This window comes from Boleophthalmus pectinirostris, unplaced genomic scaffold (assembly GCF_026225935.1).
Source record: "Boleophthalmus pectinirostris isolate CB_2022bp ecotype Guang Dong unplaced genomic scaffold, ASM2622593v1 HiC_scaffold_18, whole genome shotgun sequence".
In the NCBI taxonomy this organism is placed as follows: domain Eukaryota; kingdom Metazoa; phylum Chordata; class Actinopteri; order Gobiiformes; family Gobiidae; genus Boleophthalmus; species Boleophthalmus pectinirostris.
The window spans coordinates 36,216,787-36,242,581 of NW_026571133.1; the positions used below are offsets into that span (position 1 = coordinate 36,216,787).

The following is a 25,795-nucleotide window of genomic DNA, read 5'->3' on the forward strand; positions in this document are numbered from 1 at the left end:
TCCTGGCCGTCCAAGCATGGATGAAGAAGGCTTGCAGACTAAGTGTGAAGAAAATCAAACTGCTAACACCTGCGTGAAGTTGGCCACCCATCAAACACAAACCTACATTTGTTTGTGCTTCGTTTGTGCTGTTTCGTGCTGCTAAAAGTTTTGTTTGTGCTGTTCTGGTTCTTAAGATATTAGCTGTTTTATTTTCAGCCGATGACGTCATCCAGCCCATCAAAATGTTATATAGTGCTTAAAATAGGCAGAAAATTAAATGAAACATTTGTGTGTCATTTGTGCTGTTTTGTGTTGTGACAATTTTCATTTGTGATAGTATATTTCTAAAATTATTAATTATTATTTTTTAGGAAATGGCAGCAACTCCACAAAACTAGTGAAGATAAATGATCTCAGGCTGTGGAAAAGTCTGTATCAGTCTTTAGTACCTTGCTTTTGATTCATATTTTATATAATAATACATAGGTGTGCGTTTGATGGGGAGGCAACTTCATAGAGTTACTGCTAACCACGGTTCAAATAGGGCCCGGGAGAGATCACTAAATTGCTCAAGCATGCTTGGGTGATGTCTAAAACCTCTTCAGACCTGTTTCTGATGAGGGAACAAAATTATAAAAAAAAAAAAAAATAATACTCCTACCTTAAGTCTTAGATTGGCAATATTCAAATTCTATTAAACAAACCGACTTAACTGTTACAATGGCAAACACTTCCTTGCTTGTCTTTTTGCTGCACTCATAAAACATCAAAGCAGTTTCTGAACATGTTCAACTTGCTATAATTGCCTTACAGGGTCACTCCAAGGCAATTCCAAACATGCACTACAAACTTCAGAAGAAAAACTACCCGTTGATGTATGCAACCTACTTACAATCACCATGGCAACTAAATAATTAGTGTCATTTGCTTGACCCCCTCAGTGGACATAATTACGAGTTGTCACCTAGATGTCCACACAGAAGTATGTTGGTTGTAGGTTATATGGAATTCCACTTTTCTATTACAGATGTAACAGTTAGCGATGGAGGAATGCAACGTATTTGCAACATATACATGGTCCAATCAGAGTACTGCATTCTGAATACTAAGAATACTTTAACAGTGTTGAATTGTAGTGTGAAAGTTCCGCATTATTAAAGGGTCCTGCAGTGTGACACACCTTTGTAGCAAAAAATACAAGTACAACTATTGTAAAGAAGCTTTTTCACAAATACCACAAGATTTTTGTATGCCTCTTTTAATTTTAGACATTTTAACCTCTTTTGTCACCCCACTGGATAGTCACTACAAATTTGCCATGTCAAAAAATTTAATTACTGAACATGTCTATAGTGCTAGCTGAATAATTATGTAACTGTCCCATCTGAAGCAATATCTTTTAAACAATTAGAATACAGCTGTCACACTGCAGGACATCAAACAGGCACATGTTCCAAGTTTTTCAGAAAAGTTAAATTTTACAAAAATAAGAAAATTATAATTATTACATTTGTTCTATAGCTTAAACCCTTAAGCCCAAAGTACCTCCTGGTGCATAAATAGCAGATGAGCTCCATCTAGTTTTTGTTTGATGGTCTTTTTCTATCTGTGTTTTTCATACCGCAGGACACCCTTTGGATTACAGCATTAAACTGTTTATATCTTTTTCAGATTTAAAGTAGCAAAGTTTTAATATTATTAAATCATGTACACATGCTTCCCTTTATGCCAACCCCTTTCTGAACTGTCTCTGACACAAGGGACTCATTCTAGATTTTTTTAAGAACAGTCACACTAAAGGAAATTAGGAAATAATAAGGAAATTTCAGGCTTTGGTGTTAAAATACAAACAACTGAAAGACGACTTCATTCTAAAACTGTGTCATTTATTATAGAATACATGTTTGTGTAGTTTAGCTGAATTTTGGAAGAAGAAAAATATAGTTTACAAAGTTATTTAAAGTGATAACACTACAAATGGGTGTGAAATCAAGTACTTTATGTTGGTTTTGCTGTTATACATTTCCTGTCGCCATAATGGTGTTTTCTATTTTTCTCACTAGTTACATGCTGTTGGAAGCCTAAATTGTGTGATCAAGTATGACTGTGTATTACTTTGATTTTAGGAAAGTAACTGTAACCTGTTAATGCATACCACCAAATGAAAAAGTAACTGTACCGGAATTGCCAGAGTTACAGTCAGCGTTCAATTGATCTCAAAGGTGCTGAGTTTACAGTATTTTCAACCTATCTGTGTTTAGTCCAAGCTTCATTACAAAAAGGTTAGAGACATGTTGATCTGTGGAACATATCATGCTGTAATCGCCACTTGTTCTGACCCATAAAGCTGAAGAAGCTGCAGTTTGTGTGAGACTATGTACTGACGCTATAGTCTCATTTGAAGCAATGTAGGTTGGATTGTTGAAGTGATTGCATCTTATGTTTGCATGTTCAAAAGGCAATATGTGTGCATCTCTAGTACTGGCATGCACGCTAAGTTCTCAACACTGGAATTGACTATCTACTAAACAAAAGGTAAAAGGCATGAAAACTACTGCTTCATGACATCACAAGTTGCAACAGAGCATTTTGAACTTTGGAGATGGAGGCAGACTAATAATAAAGTGTTACTCATACATGTGAATGGAACAAAACACAACTTCAGGTATGTTTTTGAGGAGCTAGTAAGATTCTAAAGGCCCATTCAGACCAGGCATTAAGGCGTTCAGTTTATACGTAAAGTCTATGTGGATGCACATCCAGGGTGTCAATAGCAGAAGTTGAAAATGCTGAACTTTTGCCAAAAGTATCAAAAATCTGACACAGAGTACTAAAACTAGTGTTGAAAGTAGATATTAAAAAAGTTACATCAGATGAACAGAAATTAACCTTATGAATGATCTTGAGCTGTATCATAACAAGTATAAGAGCACATAGACATAGAAATTTTGCTGAAGTACATGAGACTGGCCTTTTAAAATGTGGGGAGTTAAGCTTAAGGGTCAAAGTTAAATTAATGAACTAAAAGGGTAAATATGACCAGGCCTATTAGAATTCATTCCGGGGTGTACTTTCAACACGCTTACCCCTTCTAAATTTTTCAACACTTATCCTCCTGTAATGAGGTGTTGCAAGCCCTTTTCAATCTCGCACGCAGTTTTTTGTTTATTCTTTCCTTTTGGCCAGCAGGCTCTGAAACAATATCTGAAATAGCAGCTGCCAAGGTAACCTCCCTCTGCCGGCAAACGCTTGAGGAGAGGGTCTAGCAGGGTTAATTAATTAGACATGAGGTGACAAGAGCAGTCGAACCCGCCGCTAACAATGGACACTCAAAGGCTCGATGAAGAATAGAGGGAAGTGAAGACAAAAACACCAGGGACTGAAAATATCCTAAAGTACCTGCTGGCTACTGTGAAAATCATTAGCTTGTATACTGTTAGGGATAATCACTGAGAAATTACACAATGTTTACAGAATGAATCAGGCCCCAGGGTACACTTGGGAGCATTTCCATATATGATAATCTTATTGTTGTTAATGAGAGGACTGCTTGTTGTCTTATTGCCAAGGCTAGCAGATGTTGAATTCAAACATCCATTAAAAGTGTGCTTGTAAAACAGAATTGTTTACCGTAGTTTTCGGCATATAAGTCGCTCCGGAGTATAAATTGCACCAGCCAAAAAATGCGTAATGAAGAAGAAAAAAACATATATAAGTTGCACCGGACTATAAGTCGCACTTTTTGGGGGAAATGTATTTTATAAAATCAGAGACCAGGAACCAACATTCCATCTTGAAAGGCAAGTTATAGTCATAATAATAGAATAGAGAACAACAGAATAGGTGTCTGTTAACGTAACATATGAACAGTTCTTCAGATAACTAGAGCATAAACAATATAACATAACAAGTTTACCAAACTCTCCATCTCACTCCATATCACTAAATCCATTGAATTCGTGGTGTTCATTCTGAGCAACTTCACGCCCTCCGGAGATAAACCATAGATCCATGATGTAAACGGACTGCCGCTTCCTGTTCTGCATAGCTGTCGTCAGACTCAGCATCAGTTCCAGGTAGAATTATTCCGGCCTTTCTGATTCCCAACAAGATGGTTTCAGTCACTGAAGTCCAGGCTTTGTTGATCCAGCCAATGACTTCCAGGAAGGTTGCATGGTGCACCCTCTCTGTTGCCGTGAAATTGTGTTCTCCATCCCCTTCAGTCCCTCACAAGCTCACTCCAAACTTTCTTTCTACTGCTCAGTTACCATTTTCAGCTGAATATTTCACTACTTGCAGCAGGACAACAGCTTTTTCTGCAGGAGACATGCGCAGTAGAGCACGAAGTGACAGAGGTACAGAAGTAATAGGAGTAGCAGATACTGACACACAAGCCCAGAGCGCCCTCTCACAACTGTCATTGTGAAAATTTTAATAGATAAGTCGCACCAGAGTATATGTCGCAGGACTACCCAAACCATGAAAAAAAGTGCGACTTATAGTCTGAAAAATACAGTATGTTTTTGTTATTTTATTTTATTGTTATATTTTTGTTAAATGATAAGAAAGTGCAGAGGCAATATCTGTTGAAATTGAATAAATTAAAGTCTATTAAAAATCTAAAACAAAAATAGTAGGTTAAATGGTCCATATTTTCTGATCTGTGTTATCTATGTTGTTTCCTCATCACAAACAAACCTGGAGTTGTGTTTTATTTCATTCACACATTTAAAACCCAGACCCTGCATAATTTTGCTGAGTTTTTCTCTCAAACTGAAAACACTCTTTTCCACCTTGTGATGTCATGTGGTAATACAGGATGTGCTCCACTGTTTGTTTGTTTTTTAACTCCATACACCTTCACTTGGGTCATTTGGATACTTTTAGCCCTGAAATCTCCAATCTCTATCAAACTAAAATTAAAAGGTAGCTGTTAGCTTGAAAATGAAAAAGTGAATGAAACAAAACACAAGTCCAGGTATGGTTTTGATGAGGTAACATTATATGACAGTATAACTAGTGCTGTCATGTGATTAAAAAAAATGAGAGATTAATTAATTATGATCTGTAATTAATTAATCTAATTAATCTCTTTTTAATCTCACCTAAAAATTTCTGAGAAAAGTCTTCAATTTGAGGTATTTCCATTTAAATTCATTATTACATTATTGTGGCAGATCAAAAGACTGATATAGAACAAAAAAAGTGACTTTATAAAGTAATTTATTGTTTAACAAACTTTAACAGTCACTTATATTCCACAGTATCATCATTATTATTACTATTACTAATCTGCAGTGTTGGGAAGGTTACTTTTAAAATGTATTCCCCTACAGATTAGAGATTACATATCCCAAAATGTAGTTTGTAACTTAATCCATTTAATTACTTAAAGTGAGTAACGTAATTTGAATACTTTGGATTACTTGATATTGTCATGCTTTTTAAAACTACATGAATGTAACAACCACATCCTGCAAATGTTGTTCTTGTTTGTTCTTTTCAAATTGGCTGTTGAGCCCAAGTCTCCATGAATAAGAAACTGTTTGCTGTAAAGTAGCAAAGACGAAGAAATCTGAACATAATAACTTTTGTCTACTTAAAGACAATAAAAAGTCCAGTCTTTCCTTAACCATATTAAAAATATTACTGATAGAGAAATGCTTTATGTATGAGATCACTGGTTTTAGTCCTGGTTTTAGTCCTGGTTTAGACCTGCTTTAGTCCTACTTTAGTCCTAGTTTAGTCCTGGAATGGGTTAGTCCTGGTTTTAGTCCTGGTGTTAGTTCTGGTTTAGTCCTGGTTTAGTCCTGGTTTAGTCCTGGTTTAGACCTGGTTTAGTCCTGGACTGGGTTAGTCCCGGTTTTAGTCTTGGTGTTAGTTCTGGTTTAGAGGCGCACAGGAGGAAGCGCGGTTTACGCAGCGTACGCAAGAAAACATACGCGGCGCATGGGAGCACGTCGGTGTCCGCGCAGTAACTACGGAAGGAAACGTGGTCCGAGCGTTCTCAGGTTAATGACGATGATGAAGGTGTGTGTTTGTGTGTGTTTGTGTGCGTGTGTGTTTGTGTGCGTGTCCCCTCATGTGGCAGGTCACTATAGGACAGTAGTGCAGACATCATGAGTCTATGCAGGTTGTTTTCACCAGTGACATTTAAGTTGTAGGCAATTTTATATTTGTTATTTTCTTTTATATTTCACGTCGGGAGAAGAATTTCCAAGACACGAATGTGTTTTTACCTGTGCACTGCTGACTCTGTTCTACTGGCTCTTTGACCTCGTCCACCGTGTGACTGACGCCGCCAACGTTAACATGACGTTTACATCGCTCTTACTGCGCGCGTTTTGTGTGGGTTTCCGGCAATGACTGGAATTACCGAAATAAAAAAAATTATAAATGTGTTTATTTTGTGTGTGTGCTGTTGTCCCAACAACACATAAAAACAGATTTTATAATAAAGCAATTCGCATACAGAAACAGTAAAGTTAGAGATTAAAAATGAGTTTAACGCGATTAAAAAACATAACGCGCTAAATATGACTGTAATTAATTAATCGCAATTAACGTGATAATTTGACACCCCTAATTATAACATGACCAGAAGATCAGTAGACTCAATTTCAGATAATATAGAACCTTTAACCAAGTGTATCTTCTTCTATACACCATTACAAGTTTGAATATGCTTTTGCTTGGGCTAAAAACATGTTGCTCCAAATAAACACCACCAACACAATGAAATAAAGCCAATAATGCGTTAAAAAGCCATAATAATGAAGACGCCATCATCAGATTCACTTATAATTGCTGTGTTGTCTGGGCGGCTCTGACATCCCATTTAGAGGCCTGATGAAAAGCAGACAGCTGCAGGCTAAACCCCGCCACAATCTTCTCATTAGGTTCTTCCGCACTTCCTCCACAATTACCGCACAGCTGCCTCCCCCAAGTCACCAACCCGCGTAACAAATCAAATATCTCATAGACTAACAGTTGGGGAACAACAGCACGCATCTGTATTGCAACTAAATCTGTAAAGGGAGATTAGGATTTGGTCGTCACACATCACGATTTTCAATTAGTTCAATTCTAAGCCAGTGACGATTTTTGGATGTGAAGTAACTGAATAGATGATCTCGCATAGGTGTTGTGTCACTATAGTTACCTATAAAGGAGAACTATGATGAACCGTTTGCCTCCTGCTTGTTCTCATCAAGATGTTATTATTATGTTGTTATTATTATCTATCTCCAAGGCAAGCTGGTGATGCTAACTGGGTAAACAAATCAGATCTGTAAAAAGGTAACCCCACTCACAGAATATGTCTTAAAGTATTTCAGAATGTGATGGAAATTTATACTGTGGAAAGATTTCTCTCAATCTGTCTTTGTGTAAATGAATGTGATTTCTACATGAGACCCAGAGCAGTCATTATCATGTGTAAAGGCTCAGCAGACGCAACTGTCCCCACCTTCAGGAAGACCTTTGTTGTCTTAGGCCCCATCCACATTGGTACGTATTTGAGCAGTTTTCGTTGCGTATGCAGTGTTGTGTCCACAGTGTAGTGTCCACAATAACCCGATGAAAAATGGCTCCAGAGATGGAACGTTCTGATGCCGCCAGCTCCCACAAATTCATCTGAGTACGGATCTGTTAGGACGGCGGAAAACATTGATGCGCTGACGCAGGAGTTCTAGTTGCCATCCTTATTGGACCATGTCACTGTGACTTGCGCCTTCCTGATTCACTGGGTTCTTGACATCGGTCATGTGACACTATTGCAGAAAAAAGTTTAAACTAACCAGAGACAAACGGGAAACAGCATGGCTAGAACTACTACTAAACTACTACTACTTTCACGCTTGCCATCTTCTTCAGCTCGCAATCAGCCACTGCAACTTCAGACACAGTGCTTCACTTCCTTATTTTTACTGCCCACGTGACGTCGTGATGAGGTGATGCCAGCCTAGTCATGTATTTAGCATTTCGGGCAGTTACTGCGTGGATAGGGAACAGACACAGAAACGTGTCTGGACGCGAATCATTTCAAAACAGTGATACAGTGATACGGTGATTCGTTTCAGTGTAAACGTGACTTTAGCTGTCCTCAAATGTATGTTAAAGCTGATTAGCAGATGTATGTGAAACAAGTCACTCTGCTTGATATGTGTGTAACTTGTATTTCTGTATAATACTCAGAGCTCCAATGCTCTGGGGGAGAGACTCAGGGCAATTGTGGTAGGGACGTACAGTACTGCCTTTGAGGAGAGGCTGTTGGTCTGTGGCCAGGGCAGGTCTAGGCCCTGTCCATATCTGCTGTAACAACAGTAAACCTTAGTTTGTATTCCAAAAACTCATCGGGCTTAGCAAATTGAGTTATTATTTATCATGAAGAGATACATAATTTTTTTTCCATAACACTGAACAATTTCAAAATTGTATGGATTAAGGCAAGATAAATAGATAATGTACATTTAATAGTTGTTCCACAGCTTTTTCATTAAATAATTAGAGAAGAAGTATTGTGCAAAATGTTTGGTTTTTTTAGCATTCCACCATGTTATAAGGTTTTTCTGGCATCATAAACATGCCTCAAGTGGTTTTATATGTCATCCATGCATGCATGCATGCATACACGCATGAGTGATCTAGCTACGATTCTGACCACTGCTCAGCCCTCAAGCCTACATCACCCATACTTCCACACAACGTACAAAAGCATAATACAAACTACAGCTTCACAAACCTAATGTGATATGCAGTAGTTTCATTATTGGGGTGCACACTAATGATAATGTGGTCACACTCTGAAGGGAGGAGTGACTAAGTACATTGAGCAAAGGCATCAAAAATGAAACTGATTAAAAAAAAAAAATTTTAATACGATAAGTAATCCCCCATTCACCTTTTTTTAAATTCAGTTTTGGCTAAGAAATTACAACAAAAATGGCCAATGTTGCAAAGAATTCTCAATTTATGATGTTCAGTCCCAGTCTGTATGAAATATTGTGATTCTTTTAGTGGTTATATTCTGGCTATCTACTTATTCACCTTTTAAAAATACACAGACCTGGTTTGCTGACTGTATATCTGAGCTGCATTTCACAGACATTAACGGTCCAATACTAGACTGTTGCATCTGCTCCCTTAAGCTTTGGCCTGTAATGTCTAGCAATAAGGTCTCCATCACGGTCAGCATTCTCTTCTTACTCCCAAAGGTGCTCCATGTGCCTGTATTTTCCACCACTCTCTGTTTACTTGGAGCTTCACTAAAAGGGGTCAGTGACATTCTGAACTGGAGAGCGCATAGTGAGTTTGTTTCTGATCAAAAAAGATTTAAAGTAATGGTCATGCATGGGTCAACTTATTGAATTCTGTCAAACTTCTGGAGCAAGTTGTTAGTTATCTCTTTTTCCACAAGTTTTGTAAAACCTCAGGAAATATAGGTAAGTTTGAACTTTGTAGACTTTCTGACCTCAAGAATGCCAAGACCCAACTAAAAATACAGTTCTCTAACAGTATACACTTGGGTCACTCTTACTTTTCTAAACAAAGAAATTACTTTGGCATCTTGGCTTTACCTCATAATTTTTGTTGGGCAAGATTGACAGAAACATGCAGAGGAAAGAGATTATGTAAGAAATGGTTGTTGTTTTTAACTCAAATGCAGTTACACATTCAATGTCAGCCTAAATACAGACCGTAGAGTGCGTCAAACAGATGTCCTTATTTGGAAATTGTCAATCACAGCTAATATTAATTTCTAGCACATCTCCCGTCAAAACTCTTGAACAAACCTCAGATATGTAAGACTTTAGTGCTTCATTTGTTGATTCTGCAGAAATCTCAGCTTCTCAGTCAGTGTATTTGTTTTTCCTTTTTACTCGTAGGACGCCATATCTGTTTTGACACAAGAACCTTTCTGTGATTGGTTAATCTGCCTGTGAGTCACGGCCATCAGATTTTGGGGAGACAGTGATGCAGTTCCAGATCCAGACGTCTGTGTGTCGTATTGTAAAAGTGTATGGTCTTGGTTAGCCATCCAACTGAGCTATGATATTGGTCACTATCATCCATTTTATTGCTAGAACTGTTTGTTTTGCTTTTGTTGAAATATACTTTTTCTTGTTCTCTTATCTCTACTTTAAGTGTCGCAGGTCTCTTTTTTTCTACATGCTTTAAAAAGTAAATACTCCATACGTGAGATAAACAATCCTATCTCACCTCTCATCTTATATGCAGTGAAGGACAAATTTAGACATGACCATGAGAGTGAAGGTCTCAATGATACTGTGTATACAGACACATGTCACCTTTATAAAAGTGTATACTCATATAGGTTATGTACTGCGGTCAGGGGCGAGTTTACCCTGCATGCATTATGGATGGACTCAGTGGTGAGGATGAAAGACACCCTGTGTACAATGGGAGATCTAATGCACTTTTCACACATGGATTACAGGTAAAGGGAAGAGTACCAAAATAACTTACAGAGCTGTATGTATTCTGAAGAGCTTATTTAACCATGTGGCCATAAGCACACAGACTTGCTCATATTTCTTCAGCAAATTAAGGCAACAGAAAACAACAATGTTAAAGCAAATTGCATTCAACTAGTTTCTTATTTTACATTGATTGTTTTCTGCATCATTAGCTTACTTGTTAGTTGTAGCCTAGTTGATTGATTCACTCCTTCTTTGTTCTTCTCTCAAATAGAAAAGACTTGTGATGCCATGTAGTAATACAAGTAGTGCTCCTCTGTGTATGTGTATTTAGTTATTTTGTTTTTTTTACTCATTTCATACACCTTCACTAAAAGAATTTGGATAATTTCAGCCCTGGAATTATCTCTATTGAACTAAAAGTAAAATGTAGCTGATTATTTGAAAATGAACATTACATGACATCACAAAATGGACCAGAGCATTTTGAATTTTGGAGATTCAGAATTACTCAAACATCTGTGAATGAAACAAAATGCAACCCGAGGTATGTTTTTGAGGAGATAACATTATAATATGGCTCAACGCTCACAGGAGTCAATTTTGTGTAATATAGGACCTGCAATATCCTTTTATATTCAGGCGTGTGTGCATTATTACATGTGAGTCATCTCCAGATCCCCATATGATCATAATTGTGTTTTTAGACTTCAGCATACTGTCCAGACTTTCAGATAGGGTTAACATCCACTGGAGCTGAATCCATCTGGAACAGTGCCTCGTTGTGCTCTGTCAGCTGACCTGTACAAAGGATTCCTGGAGGACATTCACTGTTAGAAGACTCACCTGAATAAGCACAAAAGAACACAAACGCATACAGATAGGAGCATGTGATTTTAAAGTGCCTATGACAGGTTAAATTACTTATTTTTCTAAAACACGATTAAGATGAATATGTTTAGAATCTGTGTATCATTCGTTCATTTGTTTTTCAATATAAAACCAAAAATAAGAAAAATTCATTTTTTTTTTTTCAAAACCAAAATGACAAAATGGATAACGATTTTATTTTATTTATTTATTTTTTATTTTGTGTTTAAATGAATGATGGAAAAAAACAGATAAAGGCCGTTTCCTGTTTCCATGACTTAAACTGCGATGCCAGACTTTTTCGCCCCATACGGACTAAACCAGGATTAAACCAGGACTAAACCATTTTCAGTCCTGGTCTGGTCCCGGTCTCAGTCCCAGTCTGGTCCTGGTCTGGTTTAGGTCTGGTCCCACTCTGGTAGCAGTCTAGTCCCACTCTGGTCCTGATCTCAGTCCCGGTCTGGTCCCAGTCTCAGTCCCAGTCTCAATCACAGTCTGGTCCTGGTCTGTTCCCGGCTGCAATCCTGGTCTCAGTCCCAGTCTGGTCCCATTCTCAGTCCCGGTCTCAGTCCTGGTCATGGTCCTGGACTCAGAACAGGTCTGGTCCCAGTCTAAGTCCTGGTCTCAGTCCAGGTTTGGTTCCGGTCTGGTCGAAAACCTGGATTAGTCCTGATTCAGTCCGTATTTTGACAAGAACTGTACCTTTTTTAGGTTTAAAATTGTACTTCCTGATTGGAAATTATGATATTTGATTGTTACCTAGCAACTATGATGTACACTGGGCCAAAACGCCTCTCATATACACATAGAGTTATCATTTGACAAATAAAAAGATTAGAAAACCACTTTATTTTGAAATCATGTTTAAAATAAATTAAATAAATTGTGACTATCTTTTGGACAGAATTCTCCCTAATGTGATGTCATGTTTTAGAACTCTCTACTTCCTGTAATTTTTAATATATTTTTCATTTTTTTCCTGACAAACTGCTTCTTGATTGGTGCAAAATGATTATTTATATTTACAACAGGTATTAAGTCAAAATTAGAAAATCATAAAAACCTGTCATATGCGCACTTCCTTGCTAAATCTCGTCTTGCTCGGAGAAATTTAACCCATAGAGAATTTGTTCTGGAACACTTTGTAACTTCGGAATCCTTTATTCACAGAACTGAAGAAGCTACATGGTGCGTGACCATAATATAAGCTCTCTGAAAACTTTTGTCCACTTCAGAATTCATCCTTCTTTTGCTTAACTGGAAGAGCCATTTGGGAGAGTCCATCATCATTTTCTGCTCATTTGTGGCTTTGGGATTCTCACGTCTGAAATATTGCAACCTCTAAAACTAAAATGTACTCTGTTATAAAAGGGTCTGTACCAGATTTTTCCTGTCTTAAAAGTGTGAAAAAAGAGAAGGTCATTATAAAACGGTTGCAGTGGTTCAGTGTTATTCCTCATGTACTAAATGTCTTCCAAACATCACAATTATTCACCGCAGTATTTACAACCACCAGAGACCAGTGTGGAATTTTGCCATCACGGTACAGCTTACACCAACCAATATGCTAACAGTGCACTTCCTGAGAATCGGACAGTGAAATGCTTTATATGGAGATGCAGACAGTATGCAGTGAACATATTTTCAAGAGCTGCATATACAACATATCTTTACTGAGGCAGTCCAAATTGAGCTCAAATGGGAAATAATTGGATACAAGGCCTTTAATGTTGTGGTTAAGTCACTACTGAGTCACTACTTTCCTTCTACAAATCTCCAGTTCCCATAAAACATCTCAAAAGGCATTTATAAGACCAAACATATTTTTATAGTCTATGGATCTAGGTACTGTAAATAACTTACATGCCTTTTTGTGAACAGGAAACACCAACAGCTGATGGTATTACTGTATGTAGTTTGATATAGTTGAGCACTGAACTGAGACCAGAAACTGCATAGCAACAAGGGCTGGAAATCATAGGGTCCCTCACAATTCGATATGATACTTAATACATGGCCCACCATACAGGTATCATATTGCACATGATATTCTGCAATATAGCATTATTTTTAAGAACCAAATACATTTTAACAGCAGTATTTTTTTGTTAGCTCACTACATGTGCAAAGTCAATGTGGAATAAACCAGCTGTAACCATTAAAACAGTGAATATGTTAAGTGTATTCTCTGAACAAATGTCAAAATTGTAGCACTGTCACAAAATTATTTTGTAAAACAAAAAAAATTTGTATCATGATGTATCGATATTTCAATATTTTAGGACACCCCTAATAGCAACACTTAGTTTTATTCTTTTTTACTCAGCAAAAGTACTGTTAGTGAAAGAGTTCATCTGAAAAACAGATATGAAAATCTCTTCAAATAGATTGGGCTCTTGAACACACTGTCATGCAAAAGTGTTGTCTTCTCAGATTTGTTAAAAAGGCACTAATCTGTTTTTGCAAATTAAACCAGATTCAAGTTTTGGTTATTAGGCTAACATCTTAAAATGAATAAGTAACAATTTGTCTGTCTTTTGAAAAATGTTTTGAAATGAACAGAGCAAAGAATCCTCTCCAGCACCTACTATAAATACATGTCCTGTGTGTGGGAAGTCATTCATAATCTGTTCTAATCCTGTCAAGTACACGCTCTGATTGATAGAGTGGAGTTGTAGGACCACTTACCTGTGACAAGGATGTTCATTGCTTCACCATGGCTCACAGACAAGAGGTGTGAACTGTCAAGACATAATAGGACACAGAATATTCACAGCTCCAGGTCCCGGCTTCTCTGACGTCTCTGAAAAGCAATTCACAGGTAAAAAGAATTTACAGCAAAGAACAGATCCTAGTATTTTGGTACTACAACTGTACTTCTTTTGTACAGATGAATTCCTGTAATATTTGTTAATTCCATAGGCTGTATTATAATGGGACATAGCTAACCTGCTATCCACCATGTTCCAAGTAAGAAGTGAGCATGGGTGCAAAGTGTTTGCTGAGCAGTCTGGTTCCATTTGACTTCTAATAAAAAAACATTGCCACTCTCTCTACAACTGCTATCAAGCTCATCATTTCATTTGTTTTAACCTGTTCTACATGATTCTGGTAGATTTTTTTTGTCTGTAAATAAAGATATGAACATAATAACAGACCACTCAGGTGCATGAGAAGGGGTGAGTACCTTCAACAAACTTGACACTGATTGGATCTTTAGTTTTGTACATAGATTTGCAGATTGCAGATTCGCCACTACCCGAAATTTACACCTGGAGTTGCAGCATCACATAAAAGCTTCAATTCAAAGCTACTCCTCCAACACCAGCTTCTGTATATTGTCATGTTTAAACACCAAACTGTTTTATATTCTTACATAGGCCTATGAATTAAGTTTTAAAACTACACAAAAGTTGACAAGAGTGACAATGCTTTGATAGTGATAACAATTCTGCCTCAGGGTTATTTTGTCAGCGGCATAAATTCGTTTCAGTATTATTGTTTATCATTTATATATTGCGCTTCAAACTTTGATCGTGACAGGCCTGACTTGTTCAACAGTTGTGACACTTGAAAGATTCATTTTTTCCTGATTGTTTTCATCAAGAGGAGAGCCATCCCAGAGGACATCCTGAGGTGCTCCAGCTGTTCCAGTGTGGTCCCTATGTAAATGTCAGGGGAACTGGACATGATCTCATTAGAGTCTTTGATATTTACACATAAACTGACTCTAAAACCTTTTCCAAAATGTCAAGTAAATTTTGTTTGGTTTAATAAAGCTTTGTTTGGATTACTACAAATGATTATACAATATATGTGTACATGTGACAGAATGTACTGATGTCATTTACTCTTATAATGACGGCAAGGGATTGATGAGACTGTGGGAAAAATGCTGATTTTGAAAAACTGAAGACAATCCAGGGACTTGTGTACTGATCTTGATCCAGTATTTTGGGTAGTTGTAGTGGCTAGCTGGAGGATTATCTTACTATGCCTGAGTTTCTGGGTTGGTGTTGTCACGGCCCCATCCTTAGATGTATTGCCATGTGATGTCATTATTTTGTGTGCAGATGTACAGGTGGAGTTTGGACGAACCGCACCTTTCAAGGCTTGTGCGCATGCATTTGCATATTTCATTTACAGACATTCACACCTCATAAAAACTTTAAATTAATTAATTTGTTCACAGTGTCGATTGGGGTGTTTTCTGTCTTTGCTTGGAGCCAGGTTATGACGGTGTAGTAAACAAACATTCAAACATGCAGCCTGATCAGAGAATTTATATGCATTTTGCCAGAACAGGGTCAAGTGTGAACAAAGCCACAACAGCTTTCTCCCATTTTTTTTTTGTTGTTGTTGTTGTTTTTTGTTTTTAATCTGCAGGGAAGCTTTATGTGTGGAAAAAAGTACCTCAACTTGATTTCCTTGGTTACAAGCTTGGTTTACAAGCTCAGTAGTGTACATCAAGATCTGAATATGAATATCTGATATGAGAAATGAAATCCAAAGCCTGGCAGGTGAGAGTGCTAAGCAAGCCACTAACCCATTATGTTATTAGGTTCTTTTTCCAGACCAAGAGTTTGTTTTCATACCTGACAATTTCGACTGCTCACTAGCAGTCTTCCTCAGAGTGGTCTCGTGATGTTGCTGTGACGTGTCCAGTCAGCCGATTTATACAGGTTTCGGTCCTGTCTTTCTACCGGTGGAGGCAGGACACGTGTCACGTGACCACTCTAAGGAAAACCGCTAGTGAGCAGTCGAAATTGTCAGCTATGAAAACAAACTCTTGGTCTGGAAAAAGAACCTAATAACATAAATTATTGGAAGACCAAATGAACCTCATTGGACTAACCCATTATGTCGCTATGATATTAAGGATGCACTATGTCACTTTTCTGGTAGAGGGTTCACCACCTGCTCACCTTCTGGAATGTTCTTGCCTGACCAGCCCGTCCATTCTACATTCTGTTAGAGCGTGAAAAACCAACGTCCCAACTTGAGACAGTCCAACCTCAGCCGCTAATTTGTAGCACGTGTCACTCCAATGCAGAAGATATCTCCTCTTTCTTGTATGTAATTCTTGTAACATTCATAAAAATTCAGTTGTTGATTCTGAGAAAATCCATGCTGTTTCTCAGTTATTTCCATGGAAGAAGCCATGTTTATTTATGACGTGAACGGACCATGTGTCTCTCTTATATGGTCAATTGAATTCTGGGAGACAAGACACGGCTCCAGATCCATTGATCTTTGTAAAGTTTTATCAAAGTGTGTGGTTCTGGCTGGTCAGGTAAGAACATTCCAGAAGGTGAGCAGGTGGTGGTGAACCCTCTACCAGAAAAGTGACATAGTGACATCTTTAATATCATAGCGACATAATGGGCTAGTCCAATGAGGTTCATTTGATCTTCCGATAATTTATGTTATGAGGTTCTTTTTCCAGACCAAGAGTTTGTTTACATTTTTGGTCAATTAACTTACTATGTTTAGATTAACAGTTGCAATGACTATTATGCCTTTTAGCAGCAACTAACCAACTCTATAAAAAAAGACCTCGTAAGCTCAAGAGCACTTTTCTAGCTTTGATAATTGAGTTTCCCAAATATGACCTTTACAAAACGGCTCTTGCTTTGAATCCGCAATATTAAATTTCAATTCTCCCAAACCCCTCTTTTAATAAATCTCTCTTTGCACGCCATCGCCAGCCAGTGCAGTGCTGTAATTAAAAAGTGGGTGTGCGCTAGACAAATCTACTGAAGGGTGAAAGCAGAGAGAGGCCCATTCTCTGCTTCAAAACCATTAACAGGCTTTTCAGTTTCAGTCATTTGTAACAGTGTAAAGCTCTGGTCACTGTCCGCCATCCTCTCTGTAGTAAATCCCACTAACTGTATTGATCCGTCCTTCTGTTTGGTAATAAGTGACCAGAGAGAAAGAGTCCCTCACCGTGTTGTTTTGCTCCCCCATTAGACCATATTATAAGCTGCCAGAGACTGCAGAGGTGAGGTGTAAGATGGATTCTGGTCATATTGCGCTTGCACTCTCATTAACAGGATTTCTCATGACTGCTGATGACTTAGTACTGCGAACTTGTAAGACAGAAGATGGATTGCGATGTTAATGGCCGTTCACTGCCACTATCTCTTGGGTGTAAGCAACATAAACCAAGACAAGACAAGAATCCATTAGCCTATAAAGTAGCGAAGTCTTCAAGAAAACTGTATATTCCAACCACCAGCAAAATGAACAAATCATGTGCTATACATATTTGATGAGTGATATTACATAATGACAGTCAAGGGATGGTTGTATTTTTTGTTGTTCTTTTGAATATTATCAGTCGTAGTCGTACTGTTGGACAAAGCTAGTTTTGAGTCCATGTAAAATTTTGAATAAGTTTGATGTATATTCATCACCTGACCAGCCAGTGCCTTCTACATTTTATTTGAATCCAGAAAGTTCTGAATCCAGACGATGGAGCGTGAAAAACCTCTAGTTGATCCAACTACAGACGTTAATTTGTAGCCCGTTTCTCTCAAATGCAGAAAACATCTCCTTTCCATAATTCTCAGAACATTCAGAACAAAAAATATAACTTTTTTTACGTGAGAGAAGCATTTGCTTGGTAGTCTGATTCATTAGCCGGCTTCACTTCGTGCAAACCATCTGACCTCGCAGAATTAGGATTTGTTCACTTGACAATAGGCGGGTACTTTTTTTTATTTAACCAATCCCTGCTATTTGGTTGTGACGTATGCAATCTGCCAAATCCTGTAGGAAGAAGGGCAATAACATCTTTCCCCATGATAAAATTCACCAAACATTCCTTTTGTTCCAGCTTTAAATCCTCGATCTCGGGAATCGTTACCAACACAGAATGTATGGCTTCATCTACATTCATCTTGACCACTTTGTTTACTGTTGTGCTGTACCACAAAAGGGACCCAGACAGACGCTTGAGTTTGACATCATGGCTTCACATCTCTTCGCTGATTGGCCGGTGCTCGGTTTACAACTTCCGGGGTTCTTGCACAACGTTCAGTGTATTCCGATTCCTGACCTAGTAGCTAGAGAGAAATGAAATTGAGTGGAGGCACTAGGTGGCTATGAGTTCTTCTCTCTTCTTAGTGCTTCAGTTGTTGATTCCGTGAAAACCCACTCTGTATCTCAGTCATCAGTCCTGACTGATTAATCCTCCTATCAAACACACTCTCTGAAATCAGGGAGACAGGATACAGCTCTAGATCCACACATCTTTGTAAAGTTTTGTCAAAGCGTGTGGTTGTGGCTGGACAGGTAAGCGTATTTACTGAGCTTTCTTTAGAGAGAGAAGAAGTCTACATCAAAGGGCAGGTGTGGGCAGATAATAAAGGGCAGATATGTGTTGGTAGCAGGGTTGTCAAAAGTACTGGAAATCATATCAATACTACTTCAACCTGGAGAAACTCAGACACAAGAAAAAGTATTAGTAGTTTTATTGAATGAGTTAACTATGGCGCTCAGACCCTGACAGAAATACGTTGCAATGAAAGCCCAGGTGGATTAGAAGATGTTTAGGAGATGTCAGCTCGGAATCTCAATTGTTTCTGCACAAATCTTTAGAAAAAAAATGCTATATTTTAAGCTTTATTAGAGCTCACAATCTGTGCAAAATACTTTTACTTTTTACTCTTTACATTTTCTGTACTTCTTCCACTACTGAAGTATGATACGCTCTTAGGGGGAAAATATTAAATGCACTTACTGTATTTACAAGAATAAAGTCAGTTACCCCAGCAGAAGATGCTAATTGAAAGCTAATGGAAAACTGTTATTAATATTCACAGCACCAACTTCAAATAGATCTGTTGGACATCAGAACTGCAGTTGAAAGCATGGCAAATCTGATACTGCGTAATGAAAGGGGGCTTTTATAGTCATTTCATGTAATTATGGCCTTCTCACATCAAAGTATAGGGCACACACTATATGCAAGTTTCATAGCCCCATTAACCACTGACAAGGCTAATCATCGACTGTGCATCTCGTTTCACTTGTCAACACTGACTTCATGTTTCAACACTAGCTCCTTGGACCGTTTGCTAATTGACGAGCCAAGAAATAACATTACACTGAATAAGTCTGTCACGATAACTAATGTTGAAGCACGATATTTCGCTACAGATAAATGTCACAATAATCAATAATACTGAAACTAGGATGAATAAACCAGGATAATATCAGTAAACATTTTTATGTACAGAATCATTAAAAGGCAGTGGTGTGAAAATAAATAGCAGAATGAACCATTAACTGGTCAGGGACTTTACTTAGGTACAATGTGGAACTTTTCTGATGGAGGGTCCTCTAACTACTAGGTCTGGGTATCATTCAGAAGTTGCCGATACGATAAATACCTTGATACATAGGCCACGATATGATACATATCTCTCAAATGCGGAAGATATCTCCTTTCCAAAATTCTCAGAACATTCAGAACAAAAAATATAACTTATTTTACGTGAGAGAAGTAACAGCTTGGTAGCCTGATTCATCAGCTAGTTTCCCTTTGTGGAAACAGTCTGACCTCACAGCATTAGGATTCAGCGATACAGTGCACTTTCGGTTTGGTACGATATATTTCAAATCAATTCGATACGGTTCAGTAAAAAAAATTGATAAATCATGGCTGTGATACTAAAAGTCTCTGTTAAACCACTTCTTGTGCATAGTTAAGATGAAACACACCCATTTTAATCCTCAAAACAGTGAAAATATCAAATGTGTTGCATAAATGAGTTTCCTTCCTCTAAACAAGCAATAAAACTGTAGCGCTGTAATAAAATAATTTAGTATACCAAAAAATACTCTTGCCGATATATCGATCCAGCAGTCCCCGATATCAGTACTGTATCATCACATTAAACAATCTGATATTTCGATATTTTTTCACACCCCTACTACCTATTTGTCTCCATGGAGTTCTCCATGTTATTGCTTTGCCTGGAATGTTCCATGGTATGACATATCCATCTAGCATTTATTCATTACGGGTGTTTATATTGCTCAATCATATAACCAGTCCTTCTGTGAATAGGGGTGACGCTCCATAGATCTGAATTGTAATGTAGTGTAGTGCTGTAACCTGCTCATTTAGGTTTAAGGCAAGGCAAGTTTATTTATATAGCACAAATCATACACAAAGTACTTGCTTTACAAAATTAGAAATACAAGGAAATCAAAACATAAATAATCATCATAAAATTAAAAAGAAAGAGACATGAAATGAGAGAGAAAAGTTCAGAATGAAAGCCTTTCAGTCATATAATCTATACTGTGGAACATTTTAAAAAAAGCAATAACATGTCCAATGGCAATAAGCAAGTAGCAGACCATCCAGTAGAAATGCTATGCAGTGCACCTTTACTGTAAATCTACTCTCTGCAGCTCAAATTTATCTTATTACATAAAAAAATAGCAAAAACTTCCCCATCATGCACACACGATATATATTGAACCCCAAAATATTGTTCCATATAGTTATATATAGTTCCAGCTATCAAAACTAATTGATAAGTTGATATAGTAATGATCAGTCAAAAGTTTGGATTCACTCTCTCATTTTTCCTTTGTTTTCTTTATTTTATATACAAACAGAAGGCATCAAATATGTAAAGTAAGATATATGAAATTATGTTGCAAAGAGAAAAAAGTATGCATATAAAATGTTTAAAAATAGCATGAAAAAAGAAAAAAAAATTTAACTGAGATGGTGTGTCCAATCTTTAAACTGGTAGTGTAGACACATTTTCACAGTTCAATTTGAAGCTAAAATTGCTATATGCTATGTGGATGACGTTACGTGTTGCAAATACCTTGAGCATTGAAGGTTAGATTGGCTTGCCGCAGGGTACGTCATCAAAAATAACCACATATCAATAACATGGTTGGTTATGTAGAGTCCCAGCATGCCTCAGGTGTCAAAATGGGAGTTAAAAATAGCTTGATGTCTCCTGTCAGCTTTGTCCTTGTTGTCAGCGGATGAGAGAAGGTTCCATAGTCTAACGTTGAGGAGCTGTTTGTTGTGCTGTGGGCCCTGAAGTCCTCATGGTGCAAGGAGGGTTCAGTATTTAATTTTTTATCTGCCGGCTATTTGTGTAATTTAAAAGTGCATTGCCTAACGTTTCTGGTGGAGGGTTCATCAAAAGCTCATCTTCGTTGAGATGTTATTGCTTTGTCTGGAATGTTTTGCACTGTGGTATGGAACCTTTGTATCTTTGTGGACACCAAACCAGACCAAATTACAGGTCAGATTTGTGAAGAGGCAACCCCACTAACAGTCAGAAAACCACCTGTAATTGTGAATAAATAAATAAACCTGTAAATAAATCTAAGGTAGAACTGTTTACTGTATATTTCGGACTATAAGTCACTCTGGAGTATAAGTTGCACCAGTCAAAAAATGTGTAATGAAGAAGAAAAAAACATATATAAGTCGCACCAGACTATAAGTTGCACTTTTTTGGGGAAATGCATTTTATAACATCAGAGGCCAGGAACCAACATTTCATCTTGAAAGGCAAGTTATAGTGATAACAACACAATAGAGAACAACAGGCTGAATAGGCGTTAATGTTAATGCAACATATGAACAGTTATTCAGATAATTATAGAATAAACAACATAACATAAGTTTACCAAACTCTCCATTTCACTCCAAATCACTAAATCCATTGAATTCTTCACCCTCGGTGTCACCTCTGTGCAACTTCCGGAGGTAAACCAAAGATCCATGAGTAAACGGAGCGCCACTTCTTCTTCTGCGTAGCTGTCATCAGACTCAGCATCAGTTCCAGTTAGAATTATTCCGGTCTTTCTGAATCCCTACAGGATGGTTTTCATTGTAACTGAAGTACAGGTTTTGTCGATACATCCAATGACTTCCAGGAAAGATGCATGACACTCCAGCCCGGTTGCCGTGAAGTTGTGTCTCCATCCCCGCTTTCATCCAGTCCCTCACAAGTTTCTCGCTCATTCCAAACTTTCTTTCTGCTGCTCGATTACCATTTTAGGCTGAATATTTCACTACTTGCAGCAGAACAGTGGCTTTTTCTGCAGGAGACATGCGCAGTGGAGTGAAGTGACAGTGGTACAGGAGTAACAGGAGTAGCAGATACTGACACACAAGCCTAGAGTGCCCTCTTGTGACTGTCAGTGTGAAAATTTTAATATATGAGTCACACCGGAGCATAAGTCACAGCCATCCTAATCATGAAAAAAAAGTGCGACTTACAGTCTGAAAAATACGGTAATGTCATATTATAGAACATTCTAAGGTGAGCAATGACACATCTACTGATACAAGCAGGTGACATACCCCCAACCAAAAAGTTACACAATGCACCTTTAAAGTTCAGATTTAAGCACTGGATTTTTACTGCCTGAACACCAAGAAAGACCGAACTACTTTTAAATTGTTTGCAGTGGTCCAAAGTTATTACCAACTTACGTCATCCATTCCAAGCCCCTAGTAAATCATTCACAGAGATGAGTTTATGAGCTCTTTGTCACAACTTTCAGGGACCAGAGCAGAGTCATGCCATCACAGTAACGCTAAGAACAACCAGTATGCTAATTGCGCACTTCCTGATTCTCAGACAAGAAAAATGCTTTATAATTAGACACAGATAATATGCAGCAGTCTTATTTTGACCTTGAGAGCTGCTTATATAATTTTGTGTACTGGGGCAAGACAATTTTGCTCAAATGGGTTCCAAATGCAAAAATGATGCTGAAATCCATCTTCATATTATTATTTAGAGGCTTCAAAATGTATGTGTCTACTAAAACAAAATGAATGTATAGTGTTAACCTTTACAATATAGACTCCTCTTTACAATGTGGCATTTGTCTGGATATAGACAGATGTTATTGCTTTGCCTGTAATGCTCCACACAGTAAAATCTCTCCCCATGAACAAGAATGTGGAAACACTGTGGAATATAAAAGGCAAAGCAATAACATATCCATGGAGACAAGAAGATATACAGATAACAGCGCGTGATAGTGTGGGGTGTGGTAGTCTGATGTGGAGAAAATGTTCGAGTTAGTGATGTGATGTTTGTGAATGAGTCAACTCTTTTGAACGTTTTTTTTAAAAGAATCTGATCTTTTTTCTTTCTGTTTTTTATGCATGTTTTATACTGATTAACATTGAACAAGATAAGAATCAGCACTGAAGCAGAATAGGCAATATGAGAGAGAGCTGTTTGTAAAAAAACATATCTGCCATCAAAATAGCATTAGTGCAACATTATATTTAGAGTATGATTCATTTCAATGGGTAAACACACTCTCACTCTCACTTTGAACCGTGTCTTAGCCTTGGTCAGTTCCCTCTGTGATTAGTTTGTTGTTTAAATGAGTTCTCACGTCGGCTTCTGTCATATAAATAAATAGTAAAAGAGACAGTCTTTTGAACAGCTCTTTGAAATGAATGGATTCAAAATATTCAGATCCCATAAAAGAGCTGAAAATCCCACTATATGGCAGCTTTTAAACACAGAAAATCTCCAGCCTTTCATTAGTGGAGCATCACTTGGTTGACGACTGTATCTACGGCAGACTCTTCAACAGAAAATTATATAGTGTTTTAAAGGACTCATATGATGCTATTTTCTGATCTATGTTATCATGTTGTTTCCTTGTCATATACAGACCTGGAGTTGTGTTTTCTTTCATTCACACATGTTTAACACCCAAATCCTGCATATTTAGGCTTCAGCTTGATTCATCAGCCGGTTTCACTTCTTGGAAACCGTCTGACCTTGCAGCGTTAGAATTCGTTCACTTGACAGTAGGCAGGTACTTTTTTATTTAACCAATTACTGCTATTTGGTCGTGACGTATGGAATGTGCAGCTAACAAAGCTAAATGGTATATTAACTTTTTCCTAAATCCCGTAGGAAGAAGGAAATAACATCTTTCCCCTTGATAAAATTCACCAAACATTCTCTTTGTTCCGGCTTTAAATTCTTGATCTCGGGAATCATTGCCAACACAGAATGTATGACTCTTCGCTGATTGGATGGTGCCTGAACTTGCACTTCTGGGGTTTTTGCAAACTGGCTTATGTATTCTGATTCCTCACCTAGTTGCTGGGGAGAAATTAAATTGAGCGGGGGCACTAGGTGGGGCCAGCCTGGCTATGAGTCCTTCTGTCAAACAGAAAAAAAATCCTGTTCCGCCTTGTGATCTCATGTGGTAATACAAGAAATGCTCCACTGTGTTTTTCACTTCATACACCTTCCCAAGAATCATTTGGATAATATAAGTCCTGGAATTTCCAATTTCGACAAAAAATATATATATATATCACTTGAAAACTACTGCTTCATGACATCACAAAGTGGAACAAGGGATCTTGATCTTTGGAGAAGTAGGGCTACTCAAACATTTTTTTATAAAAACCAAATACAACTCCAGGTATGTTTTGAGGAGGTAATTGCATTCTAACCTGGCTTAAAGGTAGAGTGATTCATCAGCCGGTTTCACTTCGTAGAAATCGTCTGACCTCGTAGCATTAGGATTTGTTCCCTCCACAGTAGGCGGGTACTTTTTTTATTTAACCAATTGCTGCTATTTGGTCATGACGTATGCAATGTGCCACTATTGGGGCTAACTGGTATATTAAGATATTCCCAAACTCCGTAGGAAGGAGATTAATGTCTTTCCCCTTGATAAAATTCAATAAACATTCTCTTTGTTCCAGCTTTAAATCCTCGATCTCCGGAATCATTGCCTAAACAGAAAGTATGGCTCTTCACTGATTGGCTGGTGCACAGACTTGCACTTTCAGGGTTCTTGCAAACCATCTAGTGTATTCTGATTTCTGACCTAGTCGCTGGAGAGAAATGAAATGGAGCGGAGGCACTTGGTGGCGCCAGCCTGGCTATTAAGATGCAGCTCTCTGGTCCTCTCATGAACTTCCTCAGTAAATACCTCTTATATTCTTGTAGGTAGTGGCGGTGTCCAGCTCACCTAAACACGCATGATTCATTAGACTGCTGTGCACAGAACTTGCAGGATGCGGGGGTTGAAGTACCATTCGTTAGCTTCCTCCATTAGCGTAATGTGTGCTCTCTACTCAATAGCCCTTTCCTTTCAACCCTCTGCCAGCTTCAGCTCCAACTCCTCCATCACTTCCAGTAGTGCTTCAACAGATCAAGGAGTACTAAACCATATTAGATATAAGTCATATCCATAGATGGCTAACACATAAAAACATTTTCACTTCTTTTATTGGTTTACTTTGCACTGCCGGAGGTGCCTGGAGAGTGGGAGTGAAAAATGTATCTGACTTTTTATTTTAGAAGAGATGCTTTTGTGGGAGGGATGTCTTAGAAGATTTTGTGAAGGTGTCAGGCAAGATTTCCAAAAATTCAATAAAACATAAATGATGAATTCACTGAACTTGGTAAGAGTGTGGTGGCTGCTTTTTTCCGTAGCACAAAGTCAACTTGGGG

At 37.9% G+C, this 25,795-nt stretch overlaps 1 protein-coding gene across 1 annotated transcript in view; it reads right to left on the reverse strand.

Moving 5' to 3' along the window:
* Window positions 1–25,795, reverse strand: part of pigo (phosphatidylinositol glycan anchor biosynthesis, class O) — an 88,237-nt gene that overhangs the window by 16,903 nt on the left and 45,539 nt on the right. Inside the window, exon 11 of the mRNA XM_055153401.1 lies at window positions 13,980–14,094. Coding sequence (XP_055009376.1) covers window positions 14,013–14,094 — 82 coding nt within the window. The 3' untranslated portion in view covers window positions 13,980–14,012. The remainder of the gene's footprint in view (window positions 1–13,979; window positions 14,095–25,795) is intronic.